The sequence below is a fragment of the Morone saxatilis genome, unplaced genomic scaffold, assembly GCF_004916995.1.
Source record: "Morone saxatilis isolate NCDOM2014 unplaced genomic scaffold, NCSU_SB_2.0 Contig23, whole genome shotgun sequence".
Classification (NCBI taxonomy): domain Eukaryota; kingdom Metazoa; phylum Chordata; class Actinopteri; family Moronidae; genus Morone; species Morone saxatilis.
The window spans coordinates 7,186,508-7,203,432 of NW_023339796.1; the positions used below are offsets into that span (position 1 = coordinate 7,186,508).

General features: G+C 35.4%; 1 protein-coding gene across 1 annotated transcript in view; it reads left to right on the forward strand.

Annotated features, from left to right (window-relative positions):
- Nucleotides 1-442: 442 nt before the first annotated feature.
- LOC118334798 (dynein heavy chain 8, axonemal-like) overlaps nucleotides 443-16,925 on the forward strand; it is a 32,211-nt gene continuing 15,728 nt past the window's right edge. The window contains exons 1-42 of the mRNA XM_035670865.1: nucleotides 443-573; nucleotides 1,912-2,016; nucleotides 2,155-2,289; nucleotides 2,793-2,877; nucleotides 3,424-3,578; nucleotides 3,918-4,107; nucleotides 4,306-4,469; nucleotides 4,754-4,930; nucleotides 5,340-5,453; nucleotides 5,814-5,921; nucleotides 6,018-6,119; nucleotides 6,236-6,382; nucleotides 6,468-6,665; nucleotides 6,773-6,849; nucleotides 6,977-7,076; nucleotides 7,190-7,309; nucleotides 7,392-7,527; nucleotides 7,644-7,831; nucleotides 7,917-7,997; nucleotides 8,192-8,308; nucleotides 8,625-8,744; nucleotides 9,119-9,257; nucleotides 9,413-9,519; nucleotides 9,608-9,714; nucleotides 9,790-9,883; nucleotides 10,025-10,148; nucleotides 10,551-10,723; nucleotides 10,806-10,932; nucleotides 11,359-11,594; nucleotides 12,355-12,459; nucleotides 12,557-12,670; nucleotides 12,765-12,827; nucleotides 13,291-13,391; nucleotides 13,531-13,668; nucleotides 13,910-14,150; nucleotides 14,283-14,482; nucleotides 14,725-14,878; nucleotides 14,981-15,144; nucleotides 15,619-15,721; nucleotides 15,935-16,039; nucleotides 16,155-16,316; nucleotides 16,645-16,869. Coding sequence (XP_035526758.1) covers nucleotides 1,972-2,016; nucleotides 2,155-2,289; nucleotides 2,793-2,877; nucleotides 3,424-3,578; nucleotides 3,918-4,107; nucleotides 4,306-4,469; nucleotides 4,754-4,930; nucleotides 5,340-5,453; nucleotides 5,814-5,921; nucleotides 6,018-6,119; nucleotides 6,236-6,382; nucleotides 6,468-6,665; nucleotides 6,773-6,849; nucleotides 6,977-7,076; nucleotides 7,190-7,309; nucleotides 7,392-7,527; nucleotides 7,644-7,831; nucleotides 7,917-7,997; nucleotides 8,192-8,308; nucleotides 8,625-8,744; nucleotides 9,119-9,257; nucleotides 9,413-9,519; nucleotides 9,608-9,714; nucleotides 9,790-9,883; nucleotides 10,025-10,148; nucleotides 10,551-10,723; nucleotides 10,806-10,932; nucleotides 11,359-11,594; nucleotides 12,355-12,459; nucleotides 12,557-12,670; nucleotides 12,765-12,827; nucleotides 13,291-13,391; nucleotides 13,531-13,668; nucleotides 13,910-14,150; nucleotides 14,283-14,482; nucleotides 14,725-14,878; nucleotides 14,981-15,144; nucleotides 15,619-15,721; nucleotides 15,935-16,039; nucleotides 16,155-16,316; nucleotides 16,645-16,869 — 5,541 coding nt within the window. The 5' untranslated portion in view covers nucleotides 443-573; nucleotides 1,912-1,971. The remainder of the gene's footprint in view (nucleotides 574-1,911; nucleotides 2,017-2,154; nucleotides 2,290-2,792; nucleotides 2,878-3,423; nucleotides 3,579-3,917; nucleotides 4,108-4,305; nucleotides 4,470-4,753; nucleotides 4,931-5,339; nucleotides 5,454-5,813; nucleotides 5,922-6,017; nucleotides 6,120-6,235; nucleotides 6,383-6,467; nucleotides 6,666-6,772; nucleotides 6,850-6,976; nucleotides 7,077-7,189; nucleotides 7,310-7,391; nucleotides 7,528-7,643; nucleotides 7,832-7,916; nucleotides 7,998-8,191; nucleotides 8,309-8,624; nucleotides 8,745-9,118; nucleotides 9,258-9,412; nucleotides 9,520-9,607; nucleotides 9,715-9,789; nucleotides 9,884-10,024; nucleotides 10,149-10,550; nucleotides 10,724-10,805; nucleotides 10,933-11,358; nucleotides 11,595-12,354; nucleotides 12,460-12,556; nucleotides 12,671-12,764; nucleotides 12,828-13,290; nucleotides 13,392-13,530; nucleotides 13,669-13,909; nucleotides 14,151-14,282; nucleotides 14,483-14,724; nucleotides 14,879-14,980; nucleotides 15,145-15,618; nucleotides 15,722-15,934; nucleotides 16,040-16,154; nucleotides 16,317-16,644; nucleotides 16,870-16,925) is intronic.

Below are 16,925 nucleotides of genomic sequence, written 5' to 3' on the forward strand. Positions count from 1 at the left end.
TGTCTAAATAATAATAATAATAATAATAATACAGCGAGGAAAAATGCTTTTGAAGGTTGGTTATAGTTTTGTTTCATGTTTGTTATAATTTAAGAAATACATTTAGATTTAAGAAAATAAAGATTGATATATCTGACTTTATCTGGATTTTTTGTTTTTATTTAAGTGGACAACGAAGCCAGCCATAAGCACTAGTACAGAACAGACCAAACCATAGTCAAGACTTTTCCCAAATTAGGAGATTATGAGTTTTTATTGTGGTTCAGGTGCTTTTCTTTAAGAAAATAATAATAAGCAAACTGTTGAACGTTAGCGGTGAATCTCCATTACGTCATCTCTGGCACTAACTACCAGAGCGCGTGGCATCACCGAACACTCAACGGTAACGGTTGGAACGGCCGATAACGGTTGATAACGGCTGATAACGGCAGGTAACGGCAGGTAACGGCTGGATTTCACCGTCAGCGGTCACTAAGACAGAAACAGCGAAGTCTCTTCTAAAAGAAACAAAAACAGCAAACAAGAGAAAATGTGACCAGGAGGCCTTTCCAGTTTTGTCGGCTTTGAGTTTTGGTAAGTTTTGCTAAGGGCAGAAAATATAATGTCAAGTTAACCCGGTAAGATATTTACCAAACTAACGTTAATAGCAAAATGTCTGAGAGTTTGCTAACGGTTATCACAATATCAATGCTAGCAGTAGGTTGACCTCTATCAACCAACGCTAACCTTGTAACTGGAAGCAATTTCATACCTATTACACCAAAGTATGTTAACTGACTTTTATTTTACTTAATTTTACACAAGTTTTTTTTTTTTTTGTAATACTTTTTCAACGGTATTAATACATAACGTCAAGTTTAACGGTTGGTGAACGTTAGCCAGCCAATAAACGTTGACGTTACGTAACTGTTAGTGTTTCAACTGCTGGTACTGTTAGACAATGGCACTGGTTCCCAACCTTTTTAACTACTTAACGTTACTTAAAGCACCTTTTTGTTTTGTTACTGATAACCGCTGATAACGTGAGGGATAATGTCCGACCAGGTGTCCAATTAATGGACAACTTTCAGGCCAGAACCGTCCGACGAGCAGCGGTTGCCTCTGGAAGTCCCCTAACGTTAATTAATTCCCAATTATGGACACATCTGAGGGCATTATCCCGCCTATAGCATGGTCACTTGACAAAGAAAACGAAAATGTGATCTTTATTTTATATTTTCACGCATTTTTTAATTAATATCTAAAAAAAAATAAAAATGTAACTTAAGAGCAAACTGAACAGAACAACTGATGAACTGTACAATTAACCTAACAGTTAACCCAAAAAAGTAAAACAAACACATTTTTAGGAACTTTTTATACAATTATCTGTCTGTATTATGTATTTTGTCATTTTCCATTAGTATTTCTAACATACACATGTACTTAATAGGGTTCTTTTTTGACAGATTCGGTGTTTCTTCTCATTGCTCTATTAGGTATTTGTAATTTTTCTAATGCAGGACGAGGCTGTGTGAAGTTTGTGTGCAGGTCTTCAAAGTTTAGATCTTAAATGTGTATATTGTTCAAGTTTTTCTTACGCCCCTTATATTTAAGAAGGCCTTGCAACGCCCTGTGGATCTCAGGCGACCCTGCGGTTCGGTACCACTGATTTGGGTCCCACCCCACACATCTATAGTTATATATGTATATAGTAGTCAGTGTTACTATAAGGTTATACTTTATTTCCATCCTGAATGTCAGCTTGATTAAAAACTGCCACATTTTAACGATAAAACCCTAATTTATCAGCTTACTGATATTACCACCTCTACATCATAGAAGTCACTGTGTGTATTTTGCTATAAACTACAGGAAAAAAGTACACAAGGTTCCAATAACTGTGACTGTTTTTGTATTTAATTAATCCAGAGAGAATAATCAAAAGAAAAGAGTTTTAAAACCACAAAGGGTGGTTTGCCTGAGCTCTTCATGATGGATGCCCATGATCCAAAGGCAAAGATGCATGAATGTCAGGTAAATGGATTTAACACCTTTACACAAAGGTTTGCAGAATACAAGTAAACAAAGTCAGTTGTATTTGTGTAAATATGGTACAGCATTTTTATGTGTGCAAGTAAATGTACGACAGTTTACAACCTTTGTCTTCCTCAGGCTAAATACAAGCAGGCAAGAGAAGAGCGAAAGAATCTCCTCGGCCCCACACACAAGTACATGATTGACATCCTGGCTGACAAGCTGTCCCTGGAGCCAACAGCAGTCGAGGAATTTATTTTAGATTCTTCATCTGTGAGTTGTTACTGTCATTGGCTTTTCCCTTTTCATTTGACAATCAATGCACAGAATATTCTATAAGAGAGGTAAATTATTATTCCAGTGGTTTTGGACGGTTTGGTCTTCCAATGCGGCCACAATTTCTTTTTTTTCTCAGAGACCTGGAACAAAAGCATTGACATGAAGAAATCCTTTTTGCATTTGTCAAAATATGTGGCAGTTGTACCTTCTCATTTTACTTTCCAGATATCATTACACACATGCTTCCAGCAGTTCCAAAAATAAGTTTGTTGAAATAGAAAAAGGCACTGCGTACATTTTTATTTGCCAGAGTTCACATTTAGGTTTCACTCTGACAAGGCATGTTTGATGGCAAAGGTTTATGTTGTTGCAAGTTTTCATAAATGTTTCTTTTAAGATGACAGGAATATTGTGTTTTTGGTCTTTCATGCTTCTGTTACCATGTCATTAGTGTTAAAAAAGTTTATAATTTCTGTCCTCATTTTCATGCTGCATAGTTGGCCGCTTTTGATGATTTCTTCGCCAAAGGAGGTTGTAAATCCATTTCTTTTGTGTACCAAGAGTCGGAAGTCCCAGGAATAGGTAGGCATATATCTAGAAAGACTTATATTTTCAGCATTCCTCATTTATCTGTCATTATTCTGTCCCTATTCTAGTACTAGATGCTGTCTAATATTGGTTTAAAATAGGATCTAGGTCTGGGATTACACTATATAATTTTGATAAAACTGAAATATCAGAAATCTAACAGAAAAATTTTAATATCACAGAAACCTGAATAATTGTTCCATTGATTTTCTTGACTTGATGTCTGTAATAGAGTATAAAAAAAGCCAAGTTGGAATAACCTTTAACTAACAATAATGATAGCATTATTTACAAAGCGGACAGTTGTATTCTTAAGAGAAAACCCACGGGTCTGGCATTCTAGTTACTGTATAGGACTGATAGGATGGATAGATGAAAGTATAAATTAGTCTTTACTTTGTCTTCTAAACTTAAAAGAATGTATTTGTCATACTGGTAAATGTTCAAACTTAAGTACGCAGCGTCAATATCGGCAGTGAATAATTGAATAAATGTCAGTTCCACTTTTTCATCATCAAAATCAATTTGATTTGATTTCAGAGTGTGGACGCTCATACACAGGGACTGCCAAAGGAGAAAAAATACTGAGGCTGCTGTTAGCCAGTTTATCTTATGCTACATGCCCTTCAAGTGTTTGCTGCTCTTTCTCACGGACAAGTGTGGACATTCCTGTGAATTCAGAAAACATCCACGAGGTAAGACTGTCGTGTATGTGAAACGTGTTTCTGTAAGTGTAATTCTTTTCCCCTAGAATTATTGTATTTTAAGTGCTGTGCTGTGATTATTACATAATAAGCCATATTTGTACCACTTCTTTGTAAGATTAACATCATAATTAATCATTCTACGCTAAGTTGCAATATGTAAGAATAAAAACATTTCATTTGTAAGTAGTTTGTCCTGTAGATATATATCTGTACAAAAAAATAGAGACTAATAAATCATTAATTGACTAACTAGCACTAAGCTAGTTTTAACTATATTCCCCTTTGAATTTGATTAAGCTATGGATGCTCTTGTCTTGATGATTGTAGGAGATCTTCTTTTCAATGGTTGATACCAGAGATGGTCTCCTGAAAGGAACAAAGAATGCTGCCAACTTTGCGATGCTACCTGCTCTTGATGTAGGCCAAAACGGGAGTGTGTTAGATAAGTGTAGGCATGGTGGAAAATTTAAAAAGAACTTCAAGTACGCCACAAACCGTTGTCTTAACTCCTTAGACAGTAAGTCATTTTAAAGGTTGTCAGTTGTATAAATATCAGGCATTATAACTGTAACATGTCTTCACCATTTTGTTTGACAAATTAAACAAAGATTGCTTTAAAATAATTTGTTACAGAATCTGTTAATTATATTCTTTTAACCAAATGATTGCCTGTAAGTAGTTTTGATAATCTTGTACTTTCTCGTTTGTACTCCAGACATCCAGATGAGCAATGAGAATATTGTTCATATAAATACAGTGACAGATATTGACCTCTCTAAACTGGCCTGCCTTGAAGACATGAAAGTTGCGGCTGCCAACTTTGACATGGTGCAGAGTCTGGAAGAAATTCTGATGCAGTGGTATAAGCAAATAGAGCAGGTTGGTAAAATCAAGATTTTATATTCATATAACAGCCGACCAACATTATGTGAACAGAAAACACTCAAACAATACAGTGTCATTAAGATACAGTCAAAACATATATTGTTGATCCAAATAAAAGTGGAAACTGTAGAAAGCATTGAACTTAAAACCTTTTTGTGAAACCCATGTTTTGACATTTTAGGGCACACTTCCTAAATGATTCTTATTGTAGATTATTGGATTGAGTTGCTGCCCTGTAGAAAGTACTTGTAACCTTTTTCTGTATCAATAATCATCAGGTCCTGATAGAAAGTGACCGGTTGAGAAAAGGGGATGATTCTGCAGGTCCACTGAGTGAGTTAGAACACTGGAAAAAAATGTCTTCAAGGTTCAACTCCATCATCAATCACATCAAAGGCCCAGAGTGTAAGGCAGTGGTAATGGTGCTCCACATCAGCCATTCCAAGATTATGAAGGTACTGATTACTGAGTGTTCAACTTCAACAAAGTAATATATAAAGTTATTATGCAGCACTTTTACAAGGATTTTGTTGGATTTGACCAAGTTAAATGGTCTAATTCATTATGTATAAAATAAAGCAAGACAAATGTGTAAACTATGTGATAGAAAATGTTTGAAAATGATTCTAGTTATTTTTTGTCCGTCCACAGAAAACTAATCCAGATCATTATTGATTCTTGATCTTTTTTGTTTTATCAAGCTAAGACATTACACATTTACACACAGCCATTTTACCTTTGGAGTTTTCTATAATCTGAAAACATCATTTTGGACTTTTGTACAGTAACCTTTAAATTAAAAAAGAATTACACGTTAGTTTTTAAGAATCACAATGGAATCTTTCCAACCATGTACCTTTGCAGTTGTGGCGGGAGCTGGATGCCAGAATAACTGACCGTGCCAATGAGGCAAAAGACAATGTAAAATTCCTTAACACACTGGAGAATGTCTGTCAACCTCTTTACAACAGTGGCCCGGTATGTATCCATCATTTGATGTAATGAATACCTAGTAATGTCTAAGGAAAGGTTGTATTTGTTAGTAATTAATGAAAATTTGTATTTTACACATATAGTAAGATGTAGGAGCATAATTCAAGTACTGTGTGTAAAAATAACAGATTAAAAGAAGAAGAAGTGAAAAAGAATGCCTTAAGTGTCATGGACAATGTTTGTCATTTTGTAGTGTTGTTTACATTCTACATTAAGGATTAATTACACCCTGTGTAGTAGTAGTAGTAGTGAACATGTATGTTCAGTGTAAGGTTAATAAAATATAATTTCTGCAGAGACAGAATATTGTAGATAATATTGATATAAATGGATGTGTGATTTCAGGTCACTATGATGGAAAGCGTGCAAAACGTCATCAATGCCATTCAAATGATTTACACTGTTTCATTGTACTACAATACAAATGAAAAGATATCTGAATTGTTCATCAAAGTAAGTATATAAGTAAGTATACCTAAGTTGTATTTAGAAAAATCTAAGGATTTACTTTGTGAAACGTTGAAATTTCGTTCCTGAAAACATTTCCAGGTCACGAATCAGATGGTTACAGCGTGCAGATCATATATTACTGACAATGGCACATGTCTTATATGGGACCAAGATGCTGAAGTCATTATCCGCAAAATGAAGGTGATCCTGACATCAACCTATAGGAATAACATCTGTGATATCATTGAAGAGGCTTTAATGTAACCCATGTTGATATCAGCATGCAACTGTTTTCATTCATGTTTTATCTTTGGTAGGACTGTATCTGCTTGTATCGAGAGTATCAGTCTTGCTTCCAGCAAACAAAGAAACAGACAATGGAAAGATCTGGAAAGAGGTCCTTTGAGGTTTCAGAGATGCAGATATTTTGCAAGTTTGAGAGCTTTTGCAACCAACTCGAAAAGGTGCAGGTCACTCTAACTTTTTAAATTTGAATCATATTCTTATCACAAGGGCATGCCAAGTAACAATATGCATTTTCTTTTGTAGATCACACATATAATTACAGTGTTCAAGACGTTTAAATCTCTTGGAAAATCTAATATTGAGGGCATTGATATTCTAGCCAGACAATTCCACACAGAATCCATGAATCTGAAAAGAAAGCAGTATGATATGTTGGCTCCACGGATAGCTGAATTCGAAACAGATTTTGCTAAGTTCAAGGTTCAAATCAGCCACATTGAGGTATGTATATAATTTCCTTATGTTTATAATCTGTGATGAACGTAGGTTCTAGTGTCTCCCACTTATATATTGAGTATTGTTTCCAATGTTGATCTTCTTATCTACAGAAACAGCTGCGGTCATTTATGAATTCATGCTTCTCAAACATCATCTCATCTCAGCAAGCTCTGTGCTTAATACAACGGCAAGTATAATGTGGTACAGTAGTGTAATCTAAAGATTGCACTTTACTGTAATTATTTAACTGTTGGTGATTTGGCATTGTAATCAGAAAAGTCTAACAAATATCTCATAAATTCCTCTATGTTTAGTTTTCAGAAGCTGAACATTCCCTGTCTTGACACAGAAATTTCCAAACTCTTGGGTCGTATTCTTCAGCATTATGCCTCAGAAGTAGAGTTTGTGAAAAAGGTATACATTTTTCATGCTTGAATAGATACTAAGAATAAAATATAAATGTATGTATGTATTTCAAATATGGATGTTTTTGATTAACAGATCTACTCATGCCCTTTTCTTTGCAGGTCTATGACAAACAGCGAGATGATCCCCCATTAGCTAGAAACATGCCTCACGTGGCTGGAAGGATTGATTGGGCCAGGCACCTCTACAAAAAAATAGAGGAACCCATATCATACATACAAGTAAGCCTACATTTCTCCCACCAATACAACTGAAATCACTTTTGTCTAGAAGTATTTTAATGTTTAATTTATCTGTCCATAGAAGAACTCGGACATTCTGTGCAGCCCTGAGGGACAAGGTGTGGTTAAAATGTACAATCAAACTGCAGCTGCGTTAGTGAAGTTTGAGTCGGCTTACCACAGAGCATGGATGGGTGAAGTGTCAAAACTAGATTATGGTTGGTTGGCTCTGACTTAATATATTGATGACACACAATGTCCCTTGTTAGGTTGCATCGTGGAATTCTGTTAATATTCATTCCAAATACTTTCTCCCTATTCAACTTCATAACAGTCTTGAACATTACACTGCTGGTTCGTCACCCAAAGACTGGGAAATTAGTTGTCAACTTTGATCCTAAAGTAACTGAGGTCATTCGGGAGGCTAAGTGTTTGTTGAAGATGAGTCTGGCGGTTCCAAAGCAGGCTTTGCATCTGGTCAAGTTGGAAAGCAAACTAAACGCCCATCACCTCCGACTACAGGTTAATAAAAACTATTTTTTATTAATTTATTAAGTTTGGGTTACCTTAATACAAAATGACTTCTCGGCTTTATTTGTTTTTATAGACAATTTTGGCAGATTATGAATCCACCTGTGAGAGCATACCTGCGGAGTTCACCAGCTTGATGGCTTCAAAAATAAAAAATGTAAACAGTTTGTAAATACATTACATTTAAAAGTTGAAAATTGAACTAAATTGTAAAATATCAAAATGTTCCCATAAATGTAAATATAAATATTTCAACTTATGATACGTTCCACACTTTTTTTGTTTTTGTTTTTTAATCAGTGCTTCCTGAGTTGCTCATTTTTAGCTATTATGTTTTTGGTAAATTACTAGGTGGAGTCTATGCTTCGCCATGGGTCAGTGCTGCTCACCTGGTCATCCTTCCTCCTAGACAAGTTCTTCCAAAATGTTGACACTGCTTTGTTTGAGCTCAAACATCTTGTAAAGAAGGTACGGTACTCAATGACAGCCATGAGCAAAATGTTAGTTATCTTTCCTTTTCAGATATGGATATAAAATCATTGCAATAAAATCAAATATAGTAATGTACGGTTAAAAATAGCACCAAAGCTCATTAGTATGTTTAATTCCATGTTGTTCAGAGGGCTTATTAATAGCCTGTGATGAATGGTTGTGGATCAGCAATGTAAAAAATATCTTTTAACATTGTAACCACCAGTCAGCAAACCTCTGTCACTCTTTAGATATGCATAACAAGACTATTGTTCAAGGGCTATGTTTCTAAATGCCATGTTTCTTTTTTCAGGTCAAGGATATCTGTAAGATACACATTGATGATGTCCTTAAAGACATCTCAGAAACTGTGCTGATTGAGCTTCCAGAAGACCATGCATCCTCATTTCAGCACTTGATTGAACGTAATGAGGTATGGACTAATTATATGTCACTTTTGTTGATCACCATCTTATTTTAATCTTTAATCTAATAATTTAATGTGAGGTTTTTTTTCACGTATTATTTTATTATTTATTTTCACACTTTCATTTATAAGGTAGCCAGAAACATGACTCAAAATTAATTACAATGTTGCTCCATTACTGGTGGTTGTGAAAAGTCAACTGTTCGCCAACTAATTTGCCATATTAACTTAAAAAGGTGCAGATATGTAAAACGTGTTTTCCCTGGCCCCAAGTGGCAAAAAATAAGTCATTGCAGGTTTTTGTTTTTAATTTGCTCTTTCAAAGAAGTGATGAATTAAGTCTAGTTCACTAACCCACTCATATATTTTTTTTTTTTTAGGATCAGTGTAAGGAGCAGGCAGAGACATTGGACTACAAATGTAGTTGTGTTAAAGAAGCAGTAAAGGAGCTCGGTAATGTGTTCAGTGCCATTTATGAATCAGAAGGCACCAGGAAGACTGTAGAGGAACCTGTTCCAGGTGCTCCTAAGTCCAAGTTTTAAATATTGTACACAAATGGAAATAATATAGAAGTATTTAGACTGAAGTAAATAACAGTTGTACAGCATCCAACATTTAAATATTTTATATGTATGCAAGTGTATCTGTTTTAATTCACCCTGTGAACATTTTAGGACGGAGGACTGTGACATTCTCACAGGAGAGTCAGAAGACCCCCAATGAGGATGAGGGAATGAATTTAGGAGGTCCAGATAAAGATAAAGCAATCCAGTTTGAAAGGGTGTGTTTTCTTACTAAAAGCAAAACAATTATCTTACACAATATACCTACCAATGGTTTAATGCTTCAAATAAAAATATTAATTTCAGGAGTTTAAGAAGCTTTATGAATACTTCAGTGCAAGGGTATTAGATGCACTGGTCAAATCAACCAAGTTATCCCTGGAGACCCTAAAAAGGAGAATTTGTGGCACTCAGTAAGTATTTCTGTGTTTGTCAGTATTTGTTTTTGTTTTTTTTAAAGGCCAATGGAATGATATAATCTTTTACAGATTGACATTAATAAGACATCACCAGATGAGAACGTCTGAGTCTGAGAAGGTCTCACTTATGAAATCTGAAGTCCAGTTGGTTAAATCCAACGTGGTGAGTTTCTTTTATTAACTTGCGACTGACTCCATTTCACCCTAATTACCTTTGTAAGGGAGAAGGGTAATATTGAATTCCTTTCCAGCTTTGTTAAACAGACATTTTTTTTCCTCTCTCTCTGATATTTGTTGTCATCAGGTGATAATTCCCACTATAGATGAGAATCAACAGGCCATAAATCACCTAATAGACTTGGTGTTGGAAGCTAGCAAGAGGGTAGCATGGCAGCGGGAGTACTGTCACGATCCCACAAAAAACAAAGGTAGGTCATTGTCAGCACACACATCGATGAAGAAAAGCCTGAAAATGCAGACAGAAAGTTGACAGAATGACTTATGTCCTAAGATGTCATGAAAATATGAGCATCTCTTCTTAATATGAAACCAAATTATATAACGTTAGTTTAAGTTGATGAAGTTATTCATTTGTAGATTTCTTTGTTTTAAGAAATTCAGAAAGAGAATATATTAATTGTATTATTTAATCCTATTAAATCTGACAGTCCACTGTATAATAAAATCTTATAAAAAGTCTTGTGACATGGTCAGTATCAATCAAAGTTGCGTACAGCCCTTAAAAAAATTACTTTTTTCATTTAATGTGTGACGTTTGTCAAGAACAATCTTGGGTAATTTGTGTTTGCCTGTTTGTGATAATTTCATAGGTGGAGAAAAAGAAAATGTTCATCACAGAGTTATTGAACACAAGGACGTGAAAAAGGTTGTGGTCATTCTAAAATCAGCAGTCAGCTCCCAGAAAGATGAAGCAGCTGATGTCCTGAAGCAGTTCAGTCCTTTCAGAGGGATCTGGGATGAGGACAAGAACCTCAAAGTCAAGGCTAGTTTTCCTCTAACGTTGAATTTTTTACCAGAAATATAATTTTTCCTATAATATTAACATTATTATTATCTTTTAAAAGGAATTCATGGACAGAAATCCATCTTTGATCCAGATCAAATCTGAACTCCATCGCTATGACTCAGCCGAAGAAGAAATTGATGATATCAAACCCATCATTGTTTTGGGGTTTACTGAATTGTCAACAGGTGAGGGAGCTGTAATATGTTCAAGACAGCAACCACATAATCATAAATGTCATCAGATGTTTACATAAAATGTAATTCTATCAACAAGAAATCTTCTGCTCCAAGAGGCAACATCATCTTTGTTATAGGAAATATGATTTTATAGAAATTGTTTCAGTTTAATCAGTTGATATTCATACATTTAAGGCGTGTGTATTGATATAATTTTTTTTAATCTTATCTAATCATATCATGATAGTTAATTTTATAATAATGTGGTTGAAATTTAGAAATGATACACTTTAATCTTAAAAAACACATAAACTGTCTTTCTCATTACCTTTTTACCTTCACCTATCGCTTTTGGGTTGTGTCTGGTTCGAGAACTGTGTGTGTTTGAGTGGAGGAGTGCAAATTATGCACTGCACATTGTGTTTCTTGTTAAAGAGCCATTAAGGAAGTCCTTGAGAGCTGAGACCAAAGCTTGGAAGAAACTGTTGTGCAAATACCTGAAGGAGAAGTACAAGAAGAAAATGATTGACACCAGCATGCATACTAACAAATACAGCAGAAAACTCTCTCATCCTGTGACTAATCTGGAAGATGTGCGTCGTGCCATGGAGGCCCTGTCTAAGCTTCGGGATGCTGAAATACAAACTGATATGACATTGATTTCCATTGAGGTATGAATAGCACAATCATTTTTATGGCTATAGCCTGTAAGTGTAGTCTATAACTACAATGGTGTACAGATCAAAAATATGTACCGCATACAAAAACACACATACTGAAAGGAGTGCATAGGGCCACAGGTCCTGGCGAGAGGATGTAATATGATCCAAGTTTTAGTAAAATAGTGAATTTAAAGCTTAAAATACCAAAACACATACTATGAGAATTTTTTTACGACTATGAAAAGATTTTATGGCAGCAATCATTTTATCAGATTTGATTGACCAACGCAGTGCATTGTCAGATGACGTATTTTGTTGCAACAAGTTTTGAGCCAGGGTTAACGTCAGTTGTTTTAGTTTTTTTTGCCTTTCTGCGTTGAGACCCCTGCTGTGCCAACCCAGTGGTCTCACTGAAACAAATAGATATATTCTGATCAAGTAGCATACCAAATTGGACTCACAGACAGAATTTAAACTTTTGTTAGGTTTCCAGACTTGGAATATGGAGAAATCTTGTGTGCGACTGAAGAAAGTTTATGATAGATACATTTCTGGCTTTGCATGATCTACTGGCATTTTTAGTGAAACTTATCAAATACTTTTATGAGAAAATTATGGTCCATGTGCTCTGTTTCACATTTGTGTGCTCATAAAGTTTGCAGATTGTCATAGTTGGTTCAGAAATATATGTTTTTCTATTTTTGTCTATTTGAAGTCATACATTAAAAACTGTCAAATAACCATCTTATGAGGATGTTATATTATACAGGAAGCCTTTGAAATGTTGACTAAATATGAAGCAGAGGTGACCAAAAGAGAAACAGAGGGGGTGCACAATCTGAGACATTTCTTCATACAGCTTCAGTCTCAAGCTGTAAGTATTATATTTATGCAGTTTTGCTTTGGGATTTTTACTTTTGTTCTTCTGTAACTCATATGTGATCTTGGTTTTTTATTCCTGACTTCCCCAGAGATCAGTGCAGGACGAGCTTGTTCGTAAGCAGCCCAAGTTCAAACAAAACCTTGTGGATGGTGTTGCCATTTTCCAAAATAATGTTGACACTTTTATGGAAAAATATGAATCAGTAAGTAATCTACGAATCTTTAAGTTTTAGCAATTTTCAGTCTATACATTTAAATGAATCGATTAATCAATTCTTGTACAATTTCGCTTTTTAGGAAGGCCCCATGGTCAATGGAATAGCTCCTCAAGAAGCCAGCCGCAGGCTCCAAGTGTGTCAGGTAACACTGTCTGTCACCCTATATACTGGTTACAATGTTGGGCTTGCAGCTTTCACAATAAAGAAAATCCTGGTGGCTGATTAGGCTTGATATTTAGCTGATTTAGGTGTAATTTTTATTTCTAAGTTTTTGTCCTTCCATATTTTTTACTACTGCTATTAATTTTTTACCTTTCAGCTAACTTTCAGCTCATAAGACACCAATTCAAGGAGCTTAATACAAAAGTAGCAGAGCTCAAGGGCAAAGGGTTCAAATGGATGTCATTTCTTATATAATAAAAATATATAATATTTATATAATAATATTTATGTCCACTCACATTTTTGATGATGGTGATTTTAGTTTGTTCTGTTTGTTTGGTCTCGCAATGTTTAATTTAATTAATGTATTTTTTAACTAGTTGTTTTTCTAGTAAATAAAAATACAAATATATATATCAGCATTTTACTTTACTTTTACTCAGGCTAGATTTGAAGAACTGTGGAGAAATTTCAACACATATACCTCTGGGGAGCAGCTTCTTGGCTTGCCAGTCACAGAGTATGACTGTCTTCAAAAGAAAAAGTGTGTTACCACTCTACAAAAGCATACCCTACACTACTAAAACAAATGAAAATTTTGTTAATACTTAGTTATGGTGTTAATCTTTACAGTATTTTATAATGTATTCCAACTAAGCCATAATATCTTTTGATTACCCCAGAAAAGAGCTTGACCTGCTACAGAAACTCTATGGCTTATATGATACAGTGATGAGTAAGATTAAAGGATACTATGGCATTCTGTGGACAAATGTGGATATTGAGAAGATCAATGCAGAACTTTTGGAATTTCAGAACCGGTAATTTCTGTTCTATTCTCCCCACCTTACTTTTCACCTAACAATTTGCTTTTGACTAATTCATTATACAATTGAACAACTTTGCTTTTAGGTAGGTATGTACCAATGTGAAAACTTTACCAAACTTAATACAGTAGTATCTCTCTTAATTGCTGTAAGGTAAAAGTATTAAAATGAAGGTAGTGACAACAAAAACTGCAACTATATTTTTTCATACATCAATGATTTTCCCCACTTCTAGGTGCCGAAAGCTACCAAAAGGACTGAAGGACTGGCAAGCCTTCCTAGACCTGAAAAAGACAATCGATAATTTCAGTGAGTCATGCCCCCTGCTTGAGATGATGGCAAACAAATCTATGATGAGGAGACACTGGGACCGGATCACAGACTTGACTGGGCACCAATTTGAGGTGGAGTCCAAAACGTTTATGCTTCAGAACATCATGGAAGCACCTCTGTTGAAGTACAAGGACGATATTGAGGTTTGCTGGGAGTGTGGTTACAATCTGCCCAAATTTCTAAGCACAATATTTTAATATTTATTACTTTGTTCATAATAAGATAAAATATGAGATTGCCTTTTTTCTTTGCTTTTTTTGCACGGACATTTGTAGGACATCTGCATATCGGCTGTGAAGGAGAAGGATATTGAGGCCAAGTTGTCACAAGTCAAAGAAGTGTGGTCCAGCCAGATCCTGAGCCGGAATACATTCAAGGATAGAGGAGAACTGATGCTAAAAGGGGCAGATACAGCAGAGATCCTGACCTTTCTGGAGGATAGCCTAATGGTTCTGGGGTCACTGCTGAGCAACAGGTACAACATAGCAAACACTGACTCTTAATTATTAACAAATGAGATTTCAAAACACTGACCAAAATCAGTATTTACCACCAAGTAGGGAAAAAACTGCTATTGATGTGACTGTAACTGATCAAAGAGAAAAATAAAGTATTGATGCAGTTGGCTGTATTTACTCAAGGTATCTTTCAGACGTAGTGTACACACAGAAGCTTGTGGTGTCTTAAGGTACTTGTGTCATTGTCTGCCTTTTACAGGTACAGTGCCTTCTACAAACCAGAGATCCAGGATTGGGTCTTCAAGCTTTCAACATCATCTGATGTCATTGAACAATGGATTATTGTGCAAAACCTGTGGATCTATTTGGAGGCTGTGTTTGTTGGGGGTGACATCGCCAAAGACCTGCCACAGGTATATCTTAATACTCTGAAAATTATAATGTTGAGCTCTTCCTTAGTAAAATATAAAAATAATTATAATTATAAAAAAATTATTTTATTTTTCCCAATGTAGGAAGCAAAACGTTTTCAAAACATTGACAAGGCCTGGATAACAATAATGCAGCGAGCCCAAAAGGTCCCAAATGTGGTAGAGTGCTGTGTGGGTGATCCAACTCTGGCACAGCTGCTGCCAGATCTTCAGAAACAGCTGGAGTTCTGTCAGAAATCTCTTGCAGGGTATGCTTTGTCAACAACTTTTTATAGTTTGTTGCTTTTTGTTAGAACATCTGAGGGGCTAAAACAATTTTCTAAACACTCTTTTAAATAGTTCTGCCTTGTTAGTGCAGCTGTATTTTAATTTCTGTGACCTCCCCTGGTTTTCCTGCAAATTGCTGCTCTGTGTTTTTCTAAACCGAAACACTGCTGTTTGATAGATTCAAGCACCATAAAAGTGTGGTTACTTTGAAACATCCTCATTACAAAGTAACTTTACAGTTGGTTCTATCAAATTTAATTGTTCTTGCATCTTTTGTAAAAAAAAAAATATATATATATATATTTTCCCATTCATTTAATTTTGGTTACCCTCCTGCCTTTTAAATGCTTCAGACCAAAAAAGAAAAGATAACCAAGGATGACAGGCCCTAGCTTTCCTGCTACAGTTGATGGAGACGATGTGTACAGTGAAGATGATGTGATCTAACTCAACAGGTACCTTGAGAAAAAGAGGCTCCTGTTCCCACGGTTCTTCTTTGTGTCTGATCCGGCCCTCTTGGAAATCCTTGGACAAGCCAGTGATTCTCACACAATTCAGGTTAGAAACTTCTTTCATATTACTGCACTTTTTAAATGAAAAACATCTGGTTCATAAGTTCTTTGACTTTCTTTTTATAGTGACAGATTGTCAGCGGATAAACTATGCAAAATGTAAAAAGTAGTGATCAGTTATATTGACATGCTGATTTCTTGAACTTGCTTGGTAAATACATGCAATAAAACTAATTTTAGGTACAATTATTTTTTTCAGGCACATCTACTTGGAGTGTTTGACAATGTTAATGAAGCTGAATTTCACGGAAAAGAGTATGACAAGATTATGGCTGTTATTTCACAAGAGGGAGAAAAACTACTGGTATGTAAAGCTAATTACATTGGAATGTAATTCTGCATGTTTTGCTTGTGAAGAACGACTGTAAAATTGTACACAAGTATAGTATAATATAGTAATATGTGTTTTATGGTTTTAGCTGGACGTTCCTGTCATGGCACAGGGACCAGTGGAGCTCTGGCTGGATGAGCTGTTGTTACAACAGCAGGCTTCGTTACACTCTGTTATCAAAGCTTCAGATCTAGAGATCAGCGATGAAGACTTCGATCTTCTCTCTTTCCTCAACAAGTTCCAAGCACAGGTCAAAAGACAGTATTGCAGCTGTCAGTGAAAATGTTTAATATGTTGACAATTGTCATGCTTAGTGGCATCTTAACATAACAAATACCTTTGTTATGTTAAGATATCAAGGCATGTTAGGTGTACTAGGATTATGATTATGAGTACAATTTTCTCCATTGCTTAAGTCTGATACCATAAACAACAGTTACAACCATGACAACAGCTGTCAACCTTCAGACCACAGCTCTTTATAGATGCTCGATTAGCTCATACGTTCGAGTTACATTTAGATAATTAATTTCCAGAGATGCATCTTTTTATTCATCATTTTGCTCTTACTTTTTTAGGTGGGCTTGCTGGGAATCCAGATGCTTTGGACAAGAGATGCAGAAGAAGCACTGCAAAATGCTGAAGATGACAAGGAGATCATGCCATTAACCAAAAAGAAATTCCTAAATCTACTTACCACACTCATTAAACAAACTACTTATGACCTCAGCAAATTTGACAGAGTCAAATATGAGACGCTCGTCACAATCCATGTGCACCAGAGTGATATATTTAATGACCTAGTAGGTTCTTTGAAAAAATCTTATTCATGTCATGGATCCTTTTAGACTGGTTAACT